The sequence below is a fragment of the Rhinoraja longicauda genome, chromosome 9 (assembly GCF_053455715.1).
Source record: "Rhinoraja longicauda isolate Sanriku21f chromosome 9, sRhiLon1.1, whole genome shotgun sequence".
Lineage (NCBI taxonomy): Eukaryota > Metazoa > Chordata > Chondrichthyes > Rajiformes > Arhynchobatidae > Rhinoraja > Rhinoraja longicauda.
The window spans coordinates 34,696,383-34,720,656 of NC_135961.1; the positions used below are offsets into that span (position 1 = coordinate 34,696,383).

At 45.1% G+C, this 24,274-nt stretch overlaps 1 protein-coding gene across 3 annotated transcripts in view; it reads left to right on the forward strand.

Moving 5' to 3' along the window:
• prkd3 (protein kinase D3) overlaps positions 1-24,274 on the forward strand; it is a 255,173-nt gene that overhangs the window by 144,498 nt on the left and 86,401 nt on the right. For all 3 annotated transcript variants that reach the window (XM_078405083.1, XM_078405085.1, XM_078405084.1), the window contains exon 4: positions 12,176-12,307. In XM_078405083.1, coding sequence (XP_078261209.1) covers positions 12,176-12,307 — 132 coding nt within the window. The remainder of the gene's footprint in view (positions 1-12,175; positions 12,308-24,274) is intronic.

The window sequence follows — 24,274 nt, forward strand, 5'->3', positions numbered from 1 at the left end:
CCTTTCCAAAAGCCCCTTAAATGCCTCCACCATCACCCCTGACAGTGTGTTCCAAGCACCCCACATCTCCTTTAATCTTTGCCTCTCATTAAAGCTATGCCCTTAAGTCTTTGATATTTCCTTCTTGGGGGAAAAAAATGTTCTGACTGTCTACCCTATCTATGAAATTGGTGAACAAATTATGAATTTAAAAATATATACGTAGGAGTTAATTTAGTAAATTTAAGAATCAATTGTATTGAGTTTCACGTATTTAAACAAAAATCAAACATCACCCATCAAGAAACTCTACACACATTATCCATAAGACTTCAGACCATTTAATAGAGAAAAACCTAGAGAACAGAAATTGAGCAGTTATGAATGAATATTTCTTGGATTAATGAGTGTAGGAGACAATGTTCCAGGGGGATTGGGCTGGGATTTGTTTTGTGTTAGTATTTGAAAATTGAAGAATAATGGTGAATTTTCCCTTTGAAGAACAAATTAGATGATGTGCATCACCAGGAGAATGTTTGCAGAAAGAGAGCAGATATCGTCTGTATACAGTTTATACAAATAAGGGCGGCACAGTAGTGCAGCTGGCAGAGCTGCTGCCACACAGTGCCTGAGACACAGGTTCGATCCTGACTACAGGTGCAGTCTGTACAGAGTTTGCACATTCTCCGTGTGACTGCGTGGGTGTTCTCTGGATGCTCCGGTCTCTTCCTGCATTCCAAAGACATGCTTCTTAATTGGCTTCTGTAAATTCCCCCTCATGTGTAGGGAGTGGATGTGAAAATGAGATAACTTGGAACTAGTGTATGGGTGATAGGAGGTTGACATGGACTCGGTGGGCTGAAGGACATGTTTCCACGCTGCATCTAAACTAAATAGTGAAAGGATGTCACTCCCTTGCAGGCAGAGGACATTCGTTTAACTTGGACAAGTGTAGAAGCAGGGAACTGCAGATGCGAGTTTACAAAAAAGAAGGTGGCGTAACTCAGCGGGTCAGGCAGCATCTCTGGAGATCATGGTTAGGCGACGTTTCAGATCGGGACCCTTCTTCAAACTGAAGAAGGGTGCCAACATGAAGCATCAACTATCCATGTTCTCCAGAGATGCTGCCTGACCTGCTGAGTTACTCCAGCTCTTTGTATCTTTCTTAATTTAACTTGGAATCATGTTCGGCATGGACTTTGGGGGCAAAAGGACTTGTTCCGGTGTGGTGCTGTTCAATGCTCTGTTTTCAATGTCTTATATTTATAATTCTGAATAGCAGGGGAGTCTCTTCTGACCTTCAGATTGATCATATTTTATGTTAAGTCTTATGACATAGGTCTCACAGGCAAAGACTAGCATTTTTCATGTTACCGAGTTTCTTTGAGATAGTGATTTCAAACTTTAGACTTTAGAGCTACAGCGCGGAAATAGGCCTTTCGGCCCACTGAGTCCGAAGCCAATTTTACCAAAGCCAATTAACCTACGAACCTGTGCATCTTTGGTGTGTGGGAAGAAACCGGACGACCGAGAAAAAATCCACACGGTCACAGGGAGAACATACACCCTCCGTACAGACAGCACCCAGGATCGAACCTGGGTCTCGGCACTGTGAGGCAGCAACTCTACTGCTGCACCATTGTGCTGCCGCCCTGTGATGTTGGGAAGCCGTCTTGTAAAACTACAGTCGGTGTGGTGAAGGTGCCCTCACAGTGGTTAGTTGGGGAATTCCATGACTTTATCCACTGATGAAGGACTGGCAATAAATATCCAAGTCGGCATGTTCTGTGACTGTGACTGTGGCTGATCTAGAGGTCTTGAGGATCGCTGACTTGCTGCCGGTATTTCATGCGACTTTGTACTGTGATCAGGCAAGCAGGCTCTACCACAACCATAGTTATAGGGCACGAAAACAGGCTCTACGGCCCAACTCGCCCCTACCGATCAATATGTCCCATCTGCACTAGTCCCACCTGCCCATGTTTGGCCCATATCACTCTAAACCTCTCCGTAGCCGAGTCTGGTTGTTGTCAGTTGATGTGTGGCTGGCTTAATTGACTATTGATCAGGGAACGAGAGCCGGATACAGTTTTCCCTCGTTTTCCCAATGGGGATGAATTCAACTCTCGCATCTGATATTGACTCACACCCATAACCAATAGTCAAACATGCCATATCCCCAGTGAGTTTGGCTCAGCTTTTTGATGGTTTTAAGCTGTTGATAAAAGCCTCCTGCATGAAGATCATATATCGAGAAATTAGTGTTTTATTAGTCTGCATATGTCTGTAGAGAGGGATTATAAATGAGAATGTAATTTGGCGATCCTATGAGAAGGTAGAGGTGGAACTAACTGTGGGAAAAGTTTATAGTGTAAAGGCTAAGCAGAAGGAATTTGCTGTTTATCCTTTGTGTGTCAGGCCTGTTCACCAATGAATTAATTTTAAATGATCTTGAGATGCCACTAAGAGAGAAGGTGCGGGATGTATCCAAAAAGTGGTTCATACATCTATTCTTAAACACAAAGTGCTGGAGGAACTCAACAGGCCAGGCAGCTTCTGTGGAGGAATTGGACAGGCGGTGTTTTGGGTCAGGACTGTTGAAAGGTCCCCCTCACCTGTATCTGGCCTATCACGTGGTCAGGCAGCATCCTTGGAGAACATGAATAGGAGACATTTTGAACCGGGACACTTACATAGAAACATAGAAACATAGAAAATAGGTGCAGGAGTAGGCCGTTCGGCCCTTCGAGCCTGCACCGTGATTCAATATGATCATGGCTGATGATCCAGCTCAGTAACCTGTACCTGCCTTCTCTCCATACCCCCTGATCCCTTTAGCCACAAAGGCCACATCTAACTCCCTCTTAAATATAGCCAATGAACTGGCCTCAACTACCTTCTGTGGCAGAGAATTCCACAGACTCACCACTCTCTGTGTGAAGAAATGTTTTCTCATCTCAGTCCTAAAAGACTTCCCCCTTATCCTTAAGCTGTGACCCCTGGTTCTGGGCTCCCCAAACATCGGGAACAATCTTCCCGCATCTAGCCTCTCCAACCCCTTAAGAATTTTATATGTTTCTATAAGATCCCTCCTCAGTCTTCTAAATTCCAGCGAGTACAAGCCTAGTCTATCCAGTCTTTCTTCATATGAAAGTCCCGCCATCCCAGGGATCAATCTGGTGAACCTTCTCCAAGGATGCTGCCTGACTTGCTGAGTTACTCCAACTCTCTGTCTCTTTGTTTTGTAAAGCACCATCTGCAGTTGTTTGTTTCTCCATCCATGACTTGCTAGGCTTTCTCCCCCCCTACTAGATCAAACTGAAGAAAGGTCCCGACCCAAAACATCGCCTGTCCATACTTCCATGGATGCTGCCTAGCCCACTGAGTTCTTCCAGCACTTTGTGTTTTGCTCAAGATTCTAGCATCTGCAGTTCCTTTTGTCTCTAATTCATACTTCTGGTGTTGAGATAGAAACTGGCTTCAGCAAAGTCACTGAAGTCTCTGTGTTTGTGATGTCACCCTCCTGACTTGTGTGTTATAAATACTGAAAAGGCCAGAAGGTGACTCACTTGTGGGCACAGTGTAAAGCCTTTTCTCAATCACCATATTTTCATCGACACGCTTAGTTAACTATCTCCGTGAAACATTTATATAAACTAGTCTCTAGTCTCTAATGAGACGGAATCTTTTCGTAGCAAAGCCAGGCTGACTATCTTTAATTAATCCATGCCTCCCTAAGTGCAGATTAATCCTGCCCCGCAGAACCTTTTCCAAATATTTCACGCCCACTGATACTGGACTCAGTACCTGGTAATTACCTGGTCTATCCCCGTTGTACCTCTTGAATAAAGGTAGCATATTTCCCCATGATACCTCATGCAAGGGACGGAGGGATGTGGAACATGCACATGCGCATGCAGTGGAGATCAATCAGTTCAATTCGGCACAGACATTGTGGGTTGAAGGGCCGGTTCCTTGAACTTTACTGGACTTTATCGTGCACTAAACATTATTGACTTTATTCCCTTTATCATGTATCCGTACACTGTGGATGGCTTGATTGAATGAATGGAAACGCGTGGCCCGGCGGGAATACATGATTGTAATCACGTATTGAATTATCTTTCCACTAACTCGTTAGCATGCAGCAAAAGCTTTTCACTGTACCTTGGTGCTCGTGAAATTAAACAAAACTCAAACTCAACTCAATTCAACTTCTGTGCTGTACCTTCTTTGTGCTATGTTATCTGTCTCCTCTTCTGTGGCCAGAGAAGATTGGAACATTTCTGCCAGAGTTCCAGCATTCCCTTTCGAAGCAGACCATAAGACATTGGAACAGAATTAGTCCATTCGGCCCTTCAACTCTGCCCTGCCATTCGATCATGGCTGATCTATCTTTCTCTCTCAACCGCATTCTCCTGCCTTCTCCCCGTGACCTTTGACGTCCTTACTAATCAAAAAACTATCAATCTCCGCTTTAAAAATATGCAATGGCGTAGCCGTCTGTGGCAATGAATTCCGCAGATTCACCATCCTCTGGCTAAAAAAATTCCTCATCTCCATTCTGTGATGTTTGGTGGACTGTGTGGGGTGGGAGGACCCGTTGATCCTCCCGTGCAGCAGGTGGCACTGCACACAAAGGGAGATGTTTTGTACATAGTTATCTTGGCTGTACACAGTGTGGAGTGTGCAGTCAGATTGTGTGGTTGCAGCCATTTTAGTTGTCTTGCTGCCAGCATTGAGTTACTGTAATAAAGACTTCTGTTGTACCTTGAAGACTCGCAAGTTTCATACCGGCATAGAACAAGAACATGAAACATTCTAAAGGTATACCTTTTACTCTGAGGCTGTGCCCTCTGGTCCTAGATTCTCCCACTACTGGAAACATTCTCTCCATACCTAGACAGGCCCTACAGTTATATCCATCTTCAATCCCACTGGGACACATAATACTTCCTCTTTGATAGAACAAAAGCACCCTTTATTCTGAAAATGTGACCAATCTTTCAAAGCTCAAGGGAGAAAAATAAACTCTTATGTTTAAAATACACTATGTATGTGCTCATAGATACCACTATAAACATACACCTAATACATAAACACTGCATGATATGTGCAAACTTCCACATCAGTGCAGTTGGAGTTTTGTATTGTAAGTCGCCTTGAATTTTGGGATGAATAGATGTGCGAACTCCATTTGGATGCTTCGGTTAGGGCTTGAGCATGTGATATCAATGACTAGAAAAGACACAAAGTGCTGAAGTGACTTGATGGATCAGACAGCATCTCTGGAGAACATGGATACGTGACATTTTGGGTCACGACCCTTGTTCAGACTGAAGAAAAAGAAAAGGAGTTACTACCGTTCTCCCTGTGACCATGTGGGTTTCTCCAGGTGCTCCGGTTTCCTCGCACATTCCAAAGAAGTACAGGTTTGTCAGTTAATTGGTTTCGGTAAATTGTCCCTAGTGTGTAGGATAGAACTAGTGTACAGGTGACACAATACAATATCTTTATTGTCATTGTACAAGTGCAACATAATTAAAGGGCCTGTCCCACCTAGGCGATTTTAAGGCGACTGCCGGCGACTAGGCAGTTGCCGACAGTTCGCCGGGTGTCGCGGGCATGATCGTGAGGAGTCTTCCAAGAATCGTAGTGGATCTCAGCGCATTGCTGAGAAATCATCCGGAGTGAAATTTCTCGGCGACAGCTGGCTTGTCGCCAGGTATCGTTGCTTATTGCGGGCGCTGTCGCATGCTGTCCCCAGGTTTGCTACGTTCTCTTAGATGCATTTAGAAGCCCATAATATTCAAATAAGTAAAGTCATTTAAAATACCATAAAATGCTTGTGTTTAACCAATTTATTTACCGTCAGGACATTTGACAGGTAGATTGGAGGCAACAGTTTGACGGTCAGGTAAGCGCGGGAATTTCGCGATGTTTATGGCATTAGCCATTACATTTAAAGTAGGCTCCCAACCCAGATATGCAACCCAGAAACCAGATATGCATCTCCCGTACATTTTCAAAGAATGCCCACACACTTTTCACAAAAATCCACTTAACCACTTAATTTTTTTTTTTTTTAATCCAGCTATTAGTAAACTGGAAATAAATCCAGTTTATGCCTTGTGACAGTGATGCTTGGTTTTTAAATAACCCATACAAGATGTTATAGTTCAAGACTCTTAAGTGCTTACCGACTTGTCAGTGATATCAGTGAAAATTAGGACGCCGGAGAAGCATTGACAGCGTGGGAATTTTGCGATGTTTCCGAAGACGCTGTAATCTCGACCTAACTCGGCATTGTCGTGGTCATTGTCATCGGGTAAAAGAAAATTTTGGCGATCTGCTACGACTTTGACAGTCGCTGGCAGTCACCTTAAAATCGCCTAAAGTGGGACAGGCCCTTAAGAATGCCACTTCCATATCGATGCTATAAAATAAAATAAATAAAACACGGCGAAAACAAAAACAACAACGGGAGGGGGAAAAAAAGGAAACAAGATAAAGTGCAAAAACGGTTCATGCGGGGTCAGTTGTGCCAGATGACCCTGGGGGCAGAAACAGATCACGGGGGGCTCTCAGCAGGTCTGATTCACAGCTATAGCTCGAGGAATAAAGCTGTTTCTTAGTCTGGAGGTGCGGGTGTAGAAGGCCCTGCAATGTCTGCCAGATGGAAGTAGTTCAAACAGACGGTGGCATGGGTGTGTGGAGTCCTTGTAGATGCTGGTGGCTTTCCTGAGGCAGCGTGCATTGTAGATGTCCTCCGGGGCTGGCAGCTGTATCCCAATGATCCTCTGCGCTCCGCAGACGACCCGCTGAAGAGCTCTCCTATCCGCTGCCGTGCAGCTGAGATACCACACAGAGTTAGTATGTCAGTATGCTCTCTGTGGTGCAGCGGTAGAAGGTCATCAGTAACTGTTGGGGCAGACCAACCTTTTTCAGGGTTCTCAGGAAAAACAGCCGTTGCTGTGCTTTCTTGACCAGCGCAGCGGTGTTAGTGGACCATATGAGGTCCTCTGAAATATGTGTGTCCAGAAACCTGAAGCTGGACACTCTCATCACTCTGTCCCCGTTGATGAAGACTGGAGCGTATTCCGCATTCTGTGACCTTCTAAAGTTGATAATTAGCTCCTTGGTCTTAGTTGTGTTTAGGAACAGGTTGTTCTCTGAGCACCAGCTCGCCAGGTTCTGCACCTCCGCTCCGTAGGCTGATTCATCGCCGTTGGAAATCAGCCCGATCACCATCGTGTCATCCGCAAATTTGATGATGGTGTTGGTGGCGAATGCAGGAACACAGTCGTGTGTGAAGAGGGAGTAGAGGATGGGGCTCAATACACAACCCTGTGGTGTGTCAGTACTCAGGGTGGTAGTGGAGGACAGGTGGAGGCCCATTTTCACTGCTTGAAGGCGCTCTGTCAGGAAATTCAGGATCCAGTTGCATAGTGACGAGCTGAGGCCTAGCTGGTGGAGTTTGGAGGTGAGCTTGGTGGGGATGACAGTGTTGAAGACAGAGCTATAGTCTATAAATAGCATCCTCACATAGGTGCCCTGTCTCTCCAGGTGAGTCAGGATGGTATGAAGAGCCAGAGAGATGGCGTCCTCTGTGGATCTATTTGCTCTTTAAGCGAACTGATGTGGGTCTAGTGAGGCAGGCATGATGGCTTTGGTGTGGGAGAGGACCAACCTTTCAAATCACTTCATTACTATTGGTGTGGGGGCAACCGGGCGGTAGTCGTTCAGATTGCTGATGTTTGCTTTTTTCGGCACCGGCACTATGGTGGCTGACTTCAGGCACTTCGGGACCGTTGCCAGAGATAGAGACAGATTGAAGATCCTTGTAAATACCTCAGCAAGCTGGTCAGCACAGTCCTTAAGTACCCATCCTGGGACTCTGTCCGGGCCTGCAGCCTTGCGTGGATTGATCCTCTGCAGCGCGTGCTGTACATCATGTGTGCTCAGCGTGAGAACCTGTTCATCCTCTGAGGCCGGAATTTTTCCACTCATGGTGTTGTTGCCAGTTTCAAAGAGAGCAAAGAAGGTGTTGAGCTCGTTGGCCAGTGTGACATCACCTGTGGGGGCAGGCAGGGTTGCTCTTGTAATCAGTGATATCCCTGATGCCTTGCCACATGTTTCTGGTGTCAGTGCTGTTGAAGTGGTCTTCCACACGTTGCCTGTGGAGGTCTTTGACCCTTTTATATGCCTTTTTTCAGGTTTGACCTGGCAACACTGTATGCTGAAGTGTCCCCGGATTTAAAGGCCTTATTGCGTGCTCTTAAAAGATTTTGTACCTCTTTGTTCATCCACGGTTTCCAGTTAGGAAACATCTTTATTTTCTTGTCCTCTGTGACATTCTCCACACAGCTGTTGATGTAGGAGAGCATAGTGGATGTGTACTCCTCCAAGTCTACCTCTGCGCCATGGGTCGCCTGTTGTGCAAACAGGTCCCAGTTCAAAGCAGTCCTGGAGTTGCGTGGCTTCCTCAGGCCATATTTTGACTGTATTACAGGTTTGGTCTTGTGGATGAGAGGTGTGTATGCTGGCATCAGGAACAGTGAAAGGTGGTCAGATTGTCCCAGGGATGGGCAGGGGAGAGCTTTGTATGGGTCCTTGACGTTTGTATATACTTTATCCAGCGTGTTTGAGCCCCTGATAGGGCACTGCACATGCTGGTGGAATTTGTGGAGCACAGCTCGTAGGTCGGCCTGGTTAAAGTCCCCTGCAACAATGAAGGCGCCATTGGGGTGAGCATCCTGCTGTTTACTGATGGCCGAGTGCAGCTGTGCTAGCGCTAGATTAGCATTCGCTTGTTGGCTTGTTAGTCGGCATGGACTTGGGGGGGGAATTACCTGTTTCCTCCCTGTATCTTTAAAGCTAAAACTATAGAAGGGTCCCCGACCTGAAACTTCACCTATCAGTCTAATGAAGGATTCCAATCTGAAACGTTGCGTATCCATGTTGCCCTGAAATGTCGCCTGATCTGCTGAGTTACTCCAGCACCTTGTGTCCTTTTTTGTAAAGACACCTGGCGGAAGGGTCACTGAGAACAAAGAGGGACCCTACAAAAAGTATGCCTGGCAAGCCACGACCTGACCCACCAGCAGGCCCAGCTCACCCACCACAGACTGAGTACTTGCCTGCTGTGGACAGAGGGCCTGGCCAGTAGGCCCGGCTCACCCGCTGTACACCGAAGACCAGCGTCGTGGACGGGAAGCCTGCCCAGAGGGCCGGCCCACACGTCCAGAGCAGAAGGAATCGGACGGAGGGCCAGAAAGCAGACCAGCAGTTGGAGGGAGTGCACTGCCTCGATGGTGGAGTGGGCCGCTGGAGGCCCTGAAACTGCCCGGGCCTGGCTGGACCGGGTGCCTTTCCAGGAGGCCATGTGCGTGAACCAGATGCGGCCTACAGCGGTGGAGCAGCGACGGAGGTCACCACTGCTTTGCTTGGCCAGGGCGAACCTGCAACATCGCCAGGACTACAGGCCTTCATGGTCAGGTCAAGAACCCTGCACTTACAAACGGGGACTTGAAAATGGTGCCAAAACTGGTGACTCTGTATACTGTCTCAGTGTACAACTGCTATACACTTGTACTGTATCTGAGACGCTTATCTAAGATGTATCTAAGTGCTTAAGTGTAGTGATACTTGTACTGAACTGTATACAAAAATGAATTTCACATTTGACAAGTACGGTGCCATTGCACCAACATAACCATCGTACTTTGAAGTGGGAGTTTCAGTGAGACGCACACTCACCACATTACAGCTGATCTGTAAGTTGCATTTCATAGAAACATAGAAAAATAGAAACATAGAAAATAGTTGCAGGATGAGGCCATTTGGCCCTTCGAGCCAGCAACGCCATTCATTGTGATCATGGCTGATCATCCACAATCAGTAACCTGTGCCTGCCTTTTCCCCATATCCCTTGATTCTACTTGCCCCTAGAGCTCTATCTAACTCTCTTTTAAATTCATCCAGTGAATTGGCCTCCACTGCCTTCTGTGGCAGAGAATTCCACAAATTCACAACTCTCTGGGTGAAAAGGTTTCTTCTCACCTCAGTTTTAAATGGCCTCCCCTTTATTCTTAGACTGTGGCCCCTGGTTCTGGACACCCCCAACATTGGGACCATTTTTCCTGCATCTAGCTTGTCCAGTCCTTTTATAATTTTATATGTTTCATTAAGATCCCCTCTCATCCTTCTAAACAATACAAGCCCAGTCTTTCCAATCTTTCCACGTTCAACAGTCCCTCCATCCCAGGGATTAACTTCGTGAACCTACGCTGCACTGCCTCAATAGCAAGAATGTCCTTCCTCAAATTAGGAGACCAAAACTGCACACAGTGTACATCTGAGCTCCATAGTCATTGCCAGATTCCCTCCTCTCCTTGAGCTGCAGATTAAGGAAAAACAATCAGTTGTCTGCTTTGCGGCATAATTAATTTAATTAGTAGTCTCCTGTGCCCTCATTCAAGGTTGTATTCAAATGGAACACAGTGTTCTGTTTATGTTATTTGTACCGATGCCACTGATTTGCTTTTAAACGGGGCCTTGAAGTCGTTTCTGGAATAGTGAATCTGTCATCGGGCCAGGGGTAAGGGCTGGATTATTTGAGATTGGCAGGTGTGAGGCAAGGGTTTGAAACAGGAGAAGGGTGTCGCTGAGTCCAGGAGTAACGGAATAAAAATCGTTGGATTGATCACTCTACCCACAGAAGGGGTTGGTTTCATGTGAAGTCCTTCTCTTTTTTTTTAGAGACACAGCATGAAAACAAGCCCTTGGGCCCACCCCAACACAAATCAGTTAGTTTATGTCTTGTCTTGCTTTCTATCTTGTTCCTCGGTGGTTGGTGAAGCATACTGCAGTTGAGAAACGTCAATTGATAATGATATCCTTCACTCTTGCATCTATTTGAAAAGATCTTTAGTATGAAGGTAATTGTTCACTTCATGGCTCCCACCACATTGAATGGGTGGCACAATGGTGTAGCAGTTAATACTGCTGCCACAATGATCCTGACCTTGAGGACTGTGTGGGTCTCCCTGTGGCCATGTTGGTTTTATCCCGATGCTCTGGTTTCCTCCCGTGTCCCATTGATGTACTGTTAAGTTCACTGGTTATCAAAGACTTGTCCCACCTTAGTCTCCTCCTTCGCCCTGCTCCCGTCAGGTAGAAGATAGAGAAGCTTGAAAGTGCGCACCACGAGACACGTGAACAACTTTCGTTATCAGGCTTTTGAATGTTCATAAGTTCTTGGAGCACAATTAGGCCAAATCTCCTTTAAACCTCTCTCACCTTCAAGCTATATCCTCGTCTTTTACGTTTTCACCCTGAGAAATGGTTTTAGAAGTTCTAGCAGCAGAATTAGGCCAATCGGCTCATCAAGTCTACCCTGCCATTCAAACATGGACGATCTATCTTTCCCTTTCAACTCTATTCTCCTGCCTTCTCCCCTTAGTCTCCGCCTTAAAAATATCCATTGACGGCCTACACAGCCGTCTGTGTTACTGAATTCCACAGATTCACCACTCTCTGAGTAAAGAAAGTCCACCTCTTCTTACTAAAGGTACGTCCTTTTATTCTGAGATTATGGCCTCTAGTCTTAGCTTCTCCTTTGCTCTGTCTATTGTACTTGAGTTTGACTTGACCGTATTTATGTATAATATTATTTGATGTTTGTAAAGCTTTATTTTGCAATGTTATTCAATGTACTTCAGTACATGGGACAATACTAAATCTAACCCTAAACCCACTATGAAATTGCTCTTAATAATAGGTGGATGACCAGAGGATTTGGGGAATTGATAGGCATATGAGAGAGAACAGGTTACAGGAAAATATCACAAAATGCTGGTGTAACTTAACAGATCAGGCAGCATCTTTGGAGAAAAGCAGTAGGTGACATTTCGGGACTGAAACCTTCTTCAGACAAGAAAATAAGTTGGGGAAGTGGAATTGATGGGATAGATTCAATGGGCTGAATAGTCTCCTATGTCATAGGTAAATGAGAACATTTAGAAGTGACCTGATATGATGTGGGGAATAGACGATTACAAACAGGTACGAGACCAGATGTTATTAATTTATTGTAACAAAACTACCTCTCTCTCGAGTGCAAATGAAATTAAAATGGATTTTTGTCTTAAAGGGCATTTTCCACGAGGATTAATTTTCTTTTACTTTTTACCAGCACTAGCTACCGTTGAAGATTTCCAGATCCGACCACATACTCTTTATGTACACTCCTACAAAGCTCCAACGTTCTGTGACTACTGCGGAGAAATGTTATGGGGATTAGTGCGCCAAGGATTAAAGTGCGAAGGTGAGTTGCTATTTGTAAACTACTTTTTGAAAAGTTCATGTTCCCAAGTTATAGGAGCAGAATTAGGCTATTTGGCCTATTTAGTCTACGGCATTCAATCATGGCAAATCTATCTTTCTCTCTCAACCCCATTCCCCATAACCCCTGACAGCCTTGCTAATCAAGAATCTGTCAAACTCCACCTTAAAAATATCCATTGACTTGGCCTCCACAGCCTTCTGTGGCAATGAGTTCCACAGATTCACCATCCTCTGACTAAAGAAATTCCTCATCTTGTTTCTAACGATACATCCTTTTACTCTGAGACCTCTGGTCCGAGACTCTCCCCCTAGTGGAAACATCCTCTCCTCATCCACGCTATCCAGGCATTTCACTATTGCTAGGTTTCACTGAGGTCCCCCCTCAACCGTCAACTCAGCAAGTGCAGGCCCAGTGTCATCAAATGCTCATCATATGTTAACCCACTCATTCCTGGGATTATTTTCGTAAACCTCCTCTAGACCCTCTCCAGGCCCGCACCCTCTCCACGCCTATCTTTAGATATGGGGCCCAAAACTGCTCACAATACTCCAAATGTGGTCTGACCAGTGCCTTATAGAGCCTCAGTGCACGTAAGTTTGTAATATTCCTCCTTGTACATGCAAAGATCTAAATTTGACCTGCGATCGAAAAGATGAGAGCATCTACCCAACGATAAAGGGATTGTCCATTGAGAAAGGTTTGTTCACATTCTCCATTCGTTTTTCCTGAGGTGATAGAGAGTCATGCTAATAGCGTCTTACAGCGTGTAACCAGGCTCTTTGACACAACTTACCCATGCCGACCAACATGCCCCATGTACACCTGCCCACGCTTGGCCCATAACCCTCTAAGCCCATCCTTTCCCTTTATACAAATGTCTTACAAAAAAAATCTTAAAAATTCAAATAAATACTCTGATTCTCTGATCCTTGTGTCCATAAGGAATTACCAAGAATTGATTAAGAACTTGGTGTAAGGATTTAAAAAAATCAGAAGATCCACAGGTTGTAGTATGGTGAGCAGACAAAGAGCTTTCAGAACATAGAACAATACAGCACAAGAACAGGCTCTTCAGCCCACAAAGTCTAATTATAATGCCAAGATAAATGAGTCTCCTCTGCCTCCACATGATCCATATCCCTCCATTCTCTGCATATCTATGTGCCTATTTTAAAAGTCTCTTCAATGCTGCTATCAAATCTGCCTCCACCACCATCGCTGGCAGCATGTTCCAGGCACTCACCACTCTCAATGTAAAACAAAATGTGGATTTCCTATGGGCACTCCAATTTCCTCCCACATTCCACAGGTTTGTTGGTTAATTGGCCTCTGTAAATTTCCCCTAGTGTGCATGGAGTGTTTGCGAAAGTGGCATAACAGAACTAGTGTGAACGGGTGATTGATGGTCGGCGTGGACTCGGTGGGTGGAAGGACCTGTTTCCATGCTATATCTCTCAAGTAAACTAAACTACGCTAGAGGTGATTGGGGAGCCTGGATTTACTTTGTTGCTCTACTTCTTTATACCAGTGACAAACCTAAGGCTCGAATGCTTCCAAAAAGATCTATGCTACACAGAACTACAGTTGACCTCCCAAAGTGCAATACCTCACACTCGCTCGGATTAAACTCCATCTGCCATTTCTCCACCCATTTCCATCGTTGATCTATAATCCCGCTGAACAAACAAACAAGTTTTTAAATGGTAGTCGAGCTCCCTTCACCAAATCTGTCTTCAGGGCTGACTGAGTAATGCAAATATTGTGGTCAAGAATCATTATGTGCGTTGTAGGGGTGTGTGGAGTGCTCCAACCATGGAACCACACAGCAGCAGTGCTGTTGAACTGCAGCTGATATCCCCTTGTTGTGCCCCGATATCTACATTTCAATCAGCTCTTCCTTCCCCCCCGCCCCCGGCCCCCATTTCCCACTCCATTTTGGGAGTGTCTGCCCTGGTGATTAAAGATATTTGTCACATTTCTCCTTGGCTCAGTTGGTAGAGTGGTCTGAGATTTTCTTTAAAAGAATTGCTCCTCTCAAGTGCGTATAAAAAACCTTGCAGCTCAAAGTTATCGTTGTGTTCAGACCAACGTTTGATGCCCCCCAACACAACTAGGCACAGTGGCGGAGATGGCACAGTGGTGCAGCAGTAAAGTCGCTGCCTCACAGTGCCAGAGTCCAGGGTTCCTGTACGGAGTTTCTATGTTCTCCCTATGACCACGTGGGTTTTCACCGGCTGCTCTGGTTTCCTCCCACAATCCAAAGACATATAGGTACAGTTCCTTCCTACGCAGGTTTGTAGATTAATTGGCTTCGGTAAAAATTGTTAATTGTCGCTAGTGTATAGGATAGTGCTAGTGTACAGGGTGAACGCTGGTCGGCGTGGCCTCATCGGGCTGAAGGTCCTGTTTCCATGCTGTATCTTTAAAGTCCAAAAACTAAACTTGCTTTGCATTTGGTCATCTGTCCTGTTTATAAGATTTTGCATGTAGATTAACTGGTTAATGTCCCAACTTATTCGCACATTGCACAATGTTGGATTACCCCATACCCATTCACAGTGGTTACCACTGTGAATGGGTAGAGGGCAATCTAACATTGTGCAAAATGTGAAATTATTCTAAAGTAATCTAAAAATAAGGGTGAGTATATATGACCTGCTAATTATTGAGGAAATGCACGTCAAGAAACAAGGTGCTAAATGATGAGTGGACAGAAGCGACTGCAGATGCTGGTTTACAAAAACAAAAAGACAAGATAGAAAGCAAGATAAGACACAAAGCGCTGGAGTACCTCAGCGGGACAGGCAGCATCTCTGGAGAACATGGATAGGTGACGTTTCAGGTCAGGGCCTTTCTTCAGTCTGACCTGCGAAGATACTCCAGCACTTTGTATCTTTTAGGATAAAGCAGCATCTGCAATTTCCTCGTGTCAGCATCGCTGGAGGACAACGTTTCGACTCTGGGCCCTTCTTCAGTGATTATAGTAGGGGGGAGAAAGCCGCGGCTTACCTGCAGTCCGTTTGTCTTTGTGTTTTGTTGGGTTTTTTTTGTCTTAATTGTAGTTGTGATGTGGTGTTTTTGTGTTTGTGTACTATGTGTGTATGTGGGGGGGAGGGGGGAACTGTAACATTGTAAATAGGTGTCCCTTCCGAACGGAGACCCGACCTTTGTTTTCTGGGCCGTGTCTCCGTTCCTGCTGCGGCCTACCATCTGCCAAACTCCTGGAGCTGGCGGCCTCCAGGGCTCTGGTTCGCAGAGCCCGCGGATCGGACTGACCACCACCGGAGCCGGCCGTCCTCGGAGGCTGCTGGAGGAGCTGCGACTCGCCTTAGGCTCGGGCCGCGTGGATGCCGACATCGGGAGCTCCGGCAGCGGCAGCGTGTTCGCCCGCCCCGGATTGCGGGGCTTGGGTCGGCCCGCCGCGGATATTTCACCGTCCGGCGCGGCCTGAAATAGGCCACGGAATTTTCTCTGCTCGGCGGGGGCTTCAATGTCGGGAGCCCCGACCGCCCCGACTTGCAGCGGGGCTTGGGTCGGCCCGTTGCAGACATTTCACCGTCCGGCGCAGCCTGGAACATGGCAACGACAACAGCCTGACCGCAGGAGAAGACGGCAGGGGAAGAGAAAAGACATTCTGGCCTTCCATCACAGTGAGGAGGGGACTGGAGGAGACTCACTGTGATGGATGTTTCTTTTTGGGGGGTTTAGTGTTGGTTGGGGTTGTGTAATTTGCTTATTTTATTGCTCTTATTGTTGGACTGTGGGTGACGAAATTTCGTCCAAAAAACCTGTTTTTTGGATGACAAATAAAGATATCTTGAATCTTGAATCTTGAGAGGGACAATGCAGGCAAGGGATAGGTAGATACAGGTGAGGGGGGCTCCTACGCAAACCCTTTCTTTAAAATAAATGAGAATTCTTGCTGAACAGATTTAAAATATGAGTCTCAAGTTAATCAAACAGGCTCAAGCCTTTTGATGGCCCTGGGCCTGTACTCACTGGAGTTTGGAAGGATGAAGGAGAGCCTCATTGAAACTTACCAAATAATGAAAGGTCAGGATAGAGTGGATGTGGGAAGGATGTTTCCACTAGGAGGAGAGTCTTAGACCAGAGGGCATAGCCTCAGAATAGAAGGATGTACCTTTAGAATGGAGGTGAGGAGGACATTTTTTTTAGCCAGAGGGTGGTGAGTCTGTGGAATTCATTGCCACGGGCAGCTGTGGAGACTGTCTTCAGGTATTTTGAAAGTGGAGATTGATTAGTAAGGGTGTCAAAGGTTACGAGGCAGGTGATTGGGTTGAGAGGGAAAGATTGATCAGCCATGATTGAATGGCAATGTAGATGCGATGAGCCCAATGTCCTAATTTTGCTCTTAAGCCTTATAAACTTATCAGAATTTTCTGAAGGCATTATTTCTCTCTTGTGCGATCACCACTGTATTTGTTTTTATTGGCTGATTGTCCAAACTACAGGGAGCGAAATATTAAACGACTCTTCACTGTCAAGGTAGGAAAGGTTCACCAGTAAAGATATCAGGCAGTCGAGTGCTCATCGGATCCATAGTCTGATTAGCCAGAAATCCTTCCACTGATGCACTGAATCTGTGGTACAGGGAAAATAATCATGATGATGACATTGCATAATTTGCCGTGACACATGTGCCTAACCAGAACACTAGACTAAGTTAAACAGCTTCCTAACAAACGGAGTATATTGCAAGCGGCACAACGGAGTATCTTGGGGCGGCACAGTGATGCAGCGGTAGCGTCCCTGCTCCCTAACAACGCCAACGACCTGGGTGTGATCCTGACTACGGGTGCTGTCTGTACAGAATTTGTATGTTCTCCCTGTGACGGTGTACGTTTTCTCCTCGTGCTCCGGTTTCCTCCCACACTCCAAAGACAAACAGGTTTGAAGGTTAATTGGCTTCTGTATATTGTAAATTGTCCCTAGTGTGTAGGATAGAGCTAGTGTACAGAGTGATCACTGGTAAGCATGGGCACGGTGGGCCGAAGGGCCTGTTTCCATGCTGTATCTCTAAAGTCTAAAGTAAAGTCTAAAGACTTGGCAAATGAAAACAGAGCAGAACAGCACAGGAACAGGTCCTTTGGCCCACAATGTCTGTGCCGAACATGTTGCCAAGACCAAACCAATGAGAGGGGTAGATAGGGTAGACAGTCAGAACCTTTTCCCCAGGATGGAAAAATCGAATGCTGCAGGACAAGTCTTTAAGGTGAGAGGAGCAATGTTTAAAAGAGATGTGCAGGGCAGATTTTCTTACTCACTGAGTGGTGAGTGCCTGGAAAGCGCTGCTGGGGATGGTGATTGAGGTAGATACGATAGTGGCATTGAAGAGTCTCTTTGATAGGCATATGGATATGCAGAGAATGAAGGGATATGGATTTTGTGCTGTTCTGTGTTCTAACTCTCATCTGTCTGCACACACAATAGTCAGCATGCAGGTGTTTTGAAATCACTTTTTAATGGTCTGGGGTCATTTTAACCTGTTCAATGCCAAGATTCTTTTTCACTTGCATACTCTGACCCGAGTATACTCAGGGGTGGCACTGAACAAGTTAATGGCCTGTGGAATCCAAGTGTTGTTCTAGCCCAGATTTAGGCGATTAGGCTCTCGTCTCTGACATTAAGAGTTCTTATTCGAAAAGAATTTGGTCCAGCCACAGCCCAATGAACATCCATCACTCTCCACAACTGAGACGACTCCAACAGCCTCCTTCAGAGGGAATATAAGGACGAGCTGGCATGGACATGTAAAACTTTGCATTGCTGTTCCAGGCATGCATGGCATCCAAGAAATAGGACTAAGCTTGGCAAGCATTTCACAATAGTGAACAATCCTTTAAAAAAAAATGAGAGCTAAAGGGCGACACAGTGGATCAGTGGTAGAGTTGCTGCCTTGCAGCACATGATCCTGACCACGGGTGCTTTCTGTACAGAGTTTGCACGTTCTCCCTCAGACTGTGTGGGTTTTCTCCAGGTGCACTGGTTTCCTTCCACACTCCAAAGACGTACAGGTTTTTACGTTTATTGGCTTCGGTAAGTTGTAAAAATTATCCCTAGAGCATAGGATAGTGCTAGTGTACGGGATGATCGCTGGTCAGCGTGGACTCGGTGGGCCGAAGGGCCTGTTTCCACGCTGCATCTCTAAAGTCTAAGGTTTAAAAGGTCTACGCTTGGCCATAGCCATAAAACTCCATAGTGGCTTTGTCACAACTGATTTCCCTACTCTGGATAACATAATAGATTAATGTTATTTAATATTTATATTCAAAAAAGAACTAAAACAATACCCAAGTTAGATATGTCTCGCAATCAAGCAGCTGCACTATCCCTTAAGAGAAGGCACTTGAAATGGTGATTTCAGATCTTTATTTAGAAATCCTGTTGTCTTTTCTCAACGATGTAATTTATTTATTCATGAAAGTAGTCATTTGGAATCTGTTTTTTTCCCCACTGTAACTGAGGTGACCTTATTTCTGTCTGTTTGAATAGTAGTTATACATTTTGCAGCCACCAAAATGGTTTCAGTAGAGACACGAGAAGATCCTGTCTGTCCATTTCCCTCCACAGATGTTGCCTGACTCCCTGGATTCCTCCAGCACTTTGCGTTTTGTTGAAAATGTTTCACTCGAGCACTCGAGAATCAAATAAAATCAATGCAACTTGTAACTTGAGGCAAAGAAGATTTGCTGTAGACAATTGTGGTTATTGAAGTGGATGAAACATCCCCCAGCGTTACATTTAAATGTCGTTTAGTTAAGAGATACTGCAAGGAAACAGACCCTTAGGCCCACTGTGTCAATGCTGACAATTGATCACCTGTTCACACTAGTTCTGTTATCCCAGCGAGAAAATGTCCTATGTGAGAAAAATGAACTCGTGATCTCCGGTTCTTGAGACCCATACTTTGGGTAAAAGACAATGTATACCCTTCACGATTTTATATATCTCGATAAGATTGCTCCTCAGCGATCCAAAGAATAAAGTACTAGTCTGCCCAACCTCTCCCTATAGCCGAGTCCTTGCAATATCCTCATACAATGTGAAAATAAGCTCTGCCCACCAAGCCGGCCATCGACCACCGACCACCCGTTCCACTAGTTCTATGTTATCCCACTTTCTCATTCACTCCCTACATAGTAGGGGAAATTTACTGAGGCCAGTTAACCTACAAACCCGCAAAATCTTCAGGATTTGGGAGGAAAACGGAGCACCCAGAAGAAATTCACGTGGTATTAGGGAGAGAATGCAAACTCCACACAGACAGCACCCGAGGTCAGGTTCCAACCCAGGTCTGTGGCGCGGTGAGAGAGCAGCTTTTGCAGCTGCATCTGTTTCGGTCTCTTGGCTTTGAAAGCATGGGATCCATTTCCATTATTAATTTGCACAGTGAAATCTGAAATGCACTCAGTAATAAAAAAATATGCCCATCCAAACAAAGAATTCATATTAGCTTTTAAAATTATAATGAATGGGCTAAAATACCTAACTTAAATCATTGATTGGAGTGACAATTTTATGAATAAATTGAATGCAATTCTTCCTTTCAAATTCTTGCTGGGCAGATGGTTGGTTAGAGTTTGTATGAGAACACAAGCTTTCTATTCTGTCTCCAGGCAACAGAAACAAAGCACTAATCATGGAAATCAGTCACTCTATCTCTATCTACCCCTGTATCTTAGCAATTAAAATATAGTGTACTGGTGGTAGCTTTGTATGATTGACCCAGTCATAATCATATAAGAACGTAATTTCAATTTGATCCTTCATTCTTATAGACACTCGTGAGTACGGATTGTGTTCAGTTCTGGGCACCATGTTACAGGAAAGATGTTGTCAAGTTGGAAAGGGTACTGAGAAGATGTTGCCAGGATTCGAAGGTCTAGGATATAGGGAGAGGTTAAGAGGTGTACAAAATCATGAGAGGAATAGATCGAGTAAACGCAGAGTCTCTTGCCCAGAGTAGAGGAATCAAGAACCAGTGGACATAGGTTTAAGGTGAAGGGTAACTTTGTCACACAAAGGGTGTATGGAAGGAGCTGCCAGAGGAGGTAGTTGAGGCAGGGACTATCACAACATTTAAGAAACAATTAGATAGGTACATAAATAGGCAGGTTTAAAGGAAAATAGGCCAAACACAGGCAGGTGATACTAATGTAGATGGGACAAGTTGGTCGGTGTAGGCAAGTTAGGCTGTAGGCAAGTTAGGCCACATTGGTCTCTTCGGCCACAAGCGACACTGCTCTAGCTGGGGTTTGGAGCAAGCAGCCAGCAACTAAGATGCATCACCTATGGTCAGCCATGACCGAGGGGGGCCTAAGAAGATGCTCTCTCTCCAAAGCCTCCACATCCTTCCTGTAATGGGGCACCAGAACTGCACGCAGTACTCGAAATGTGACCGAACCAAACCAGCTATAAAGCTGTATCATGACTTCCTGACTCTTATACTCAAATTTATGACCAAAAATCACATTGATTTCTGCACAGCCACCAAATCAGTAAACCCCAGAGTGGGTGAAGAAGTTGTCTTGTTACCATGACAGTGGATTGCTATTTGCATTATATTCAAACAAATTTTGCACCGAAGGAGAGGCTGGCAGCATCTGCTTTTATGCCAGGCATAGAAACAAAAAAATATTAACTGTTCAGCCAAAACAAATGGATTCTTGCAACTTGACTCGCCATGTACAACAGCGAAAGGTAATTGGCAGTAAGTTGCATTGCTTTAAACACCTCATAATGTCAAGATGCAGCCTCCCACAAATCCTTTCAGGTGACAGGTTGATGTTCCATGGTCTGCAGGATTATCTGTTCAACTCGCTGTGTCCCTCTGTCCTTCCATCTCCCCTCTGCCTCTCTCTGTCTCTCCCACCCTCCCTCCCTCTTCATCTGCTCTCTCTGTCTCTGTCTCTTTCTCTCTGTCTCTTTCTCTCTGTCTCTTTCCCTCTGTCTTTCTCTCTGTCTCTCTCTCTGTCTCTCTGTGTCTCTCTCTGTCTGTCCCTCTGTCTGTCCCTCTGTCTGTCCCTCTGTCTGTCCCTCTGTCTGCCTCTCTCTCTCTCTCTCTCTCTCTCTCTCTCTCTCTCTCTCTCTCTCTCTCTCTCTCTCTCTCTCTCTCTCTCTCTCTCTCTCTCTCTCTCTCTCTCTCTCTCTCTCTCTCTCTCTCTCTCTGTCTTTCTCTCTCTGTCTCTCTGTCTTTCTTGCTCTGTCTCTCTCTGTCTATCTGTCTCTCTGTCTCTCTCGCTCTCTGTCTGTCTGTCTGTCTCTCTCTCTCTGTCTGTCTGTCTGTCTCTCTCTCTCTCTCTCTCTCTCTCTCTCTCTCTCTCTCTCTCTCTCTCTCTCTCTCTCTCTCTCTCTCTCTCTCTCTCTCTCTGTCTGTCTGTCTGTCTGTCTGTCTGTCTCTCTCTCTCTCTCTCTCCCCCTCCCTCCCTCTCTGTTTCTCTGTCTCTCTCCCTCTCCCTGCTAACTTGTGCCTATTTAAAGTCAAATATATTGGCACATTTGTTATTGTTCGAGGGAATGACAAAGAGAATTAGCATATAAAAAGCATTTTCTTTCCACTGTCAACGCATGCGAGCATTTCATCAGCAATGCTTCTAACAATCAAAAGGGGAAATACCTTAGGAGTTATGTTTTTCAATGCAGCCACTTTTGCATTTTTTAACCCAACATGCTGTGATCTTGTGCCAAACTTGTTGTTAGGTGCCCTCCAGTGGCCAAAGGCTGTGGGAAGAAGCAATGCACATACTGGCGTTCAGTCGTGTTTTCAATCTGAAGAAAAGCTCTTGCATTTTACTTTGGTGCAAATATAATTGAGTTTCTGTGGTGTTGTTCACCCAGTCCGTTTCATTTGGCTTCTGCTGCCGCACATTTGAGGTTTAGAGCCACTTAAGATGGCACAGTGGCGCAGCGGTAGAGCTACTGCCTTACAGCGCCAGAAACCCAGGTTTGATCCTGACTATGGATGCTGTCTGAACGAAGTTTGTACATTTTCCCTGAGACCGCAAAGGTTTTCTCCGTGTGTTCCGGTTTCTTCCCACACTCCAAAGACGTGTGGGTTTATATGTTAATTAGCTTCAGTAAAATAGTAAATTGTCCCTAGTGTGTAGAATAATGTTAGTGTACGGGGCTATCACTGGTCGGCACTGACTCGGTGGGCCGAAGGGCCTGTTTCCACACTGTACCTCCAATGTCTAAAGGTTGCAGCTATATAGAATTAGCTCTGTGAGGTGCAATGTTGCTTAAAAATTACAAACAAACGTCAAATCAAAGTCATTGGCACTGGCCCAGCTTCTGCAATGTAGGTGCCAGCCTGGTGCTGCCCATTTCTTAGTTCACAGAAGTTTTCACCTCTTTGTGATCTATAGATTGTGCCACGTGTATGCAGGAACAGTTACTGGATCGAATTGCATACAACGCAGGGAGAAGTTATTCATGTGGATCAGTGTTTAGTTTCAGTGGCCAAGCTATTGATGCTGAGCTGTTAACCCTGGAAATATATGAAATCTTCAGTTTTATGCTTATATCTATATCAAATCACCCATCTACAAGAAATCGCCAATCTACAAGAAATCGCCATGCTTACATTTATAATAAATGCTGTTAATGCAAACTTGTCACAATATTACCCTTCTCTTAGTGCCAGGAGAGTTTCCCTGGCTCCAAAGTTGATGGAAGGGTGTAATTATAATATGAAAAGTAATCTGCATCCATGGTTAATTTTCTTAAACTAAACGCTGATAGAATTAGTTGATTTAAAACACTCTGGTACAATCTGAATCTTTGCAAAAACATAGGGAAAAGAGTGAGTGATATTAAAAGTCAAATTAAGTGACATCCAGATCATTATTTTGTTATCTAAGGAGCTGCTCTTGGTTCATCTTGCACAAAGCCAAGAAGCTGACTATTTTGTTAGTAATTGATGGATTGAAAGATACTGCACGGAAACAGGCCCTTCGGCCCACCGAGTCCACGATGACCATCGAACACTCGTTCACACAAGTTCTATGTTATTCCACTTTTGCATCCACTCCCTACCCTCTGTAATTCACCTACAAACCCACACGCATTAGGGGAAGTGAGAAGAAACCGGAGCACTGGTCACAGGGACAATGTGCAAACTCCACCCATGGTCAGGATCAAACCCGGATCCCTGGTGCTGTGAGGCAGCAGCTGAGCCACTGTGCCACCCTTTTGGTTGTACAATTTTGAAATCAATATATTAACTTCCATTTCCCCCCCCTAACTTTAAGGATGTGATGGTAGTATGGATGGGATTTGCTGGTTTGAATGGTATTGTGCCAGTTTACAAGATTCAAAAGGGGGCAATGAGGTAGATTGGAAGAAGGGACTGCTTGCGAGAGTCTGTTCACAGGCTGATAACGGCAGGATGAAGCTGTTACTGAATCTGGTGGCCTCCTTCCATGCCATAAAGAAATGTTATTTATTATTAAAAAGCAAAAAGCTGAACAGTTTAAAAATAAAAGAAAATGCTAGAAATATTCCGAGTCAGGCAGCATCGGTATAGAGGGAGGGTAGCAATATTTCAGGGCATCGTCCCATACAGATTCTGTTATTGATGTTCTCTCTCCATTCTTACCATCCTGATAAAACACTCTGACTTCTGCTCAAGTGCATTACAGCAGCAAGTTGTGGATGCAAAGAACTGTACAAAAAAAAACAAAGTTCTGGAGTAACTCAGCAGGTCAGGCAACATCTCTGAAGAATATGGATAGAACATGGTTAGATGAAGTTTTGGGTCAGGACTGAGTTTGAAGAAAAGTTGAGTCTCAAGAAGGTTCCCGTCCCGAAACATCACCTCTCCATGTTCTCCAGAGATACTGCCTGACCCGCTTTAGTTACTCTTTTTATAACCACAGCAATATTATGTACAATATATAAGGCATCAATTAAAGAATGGGCCAAGAT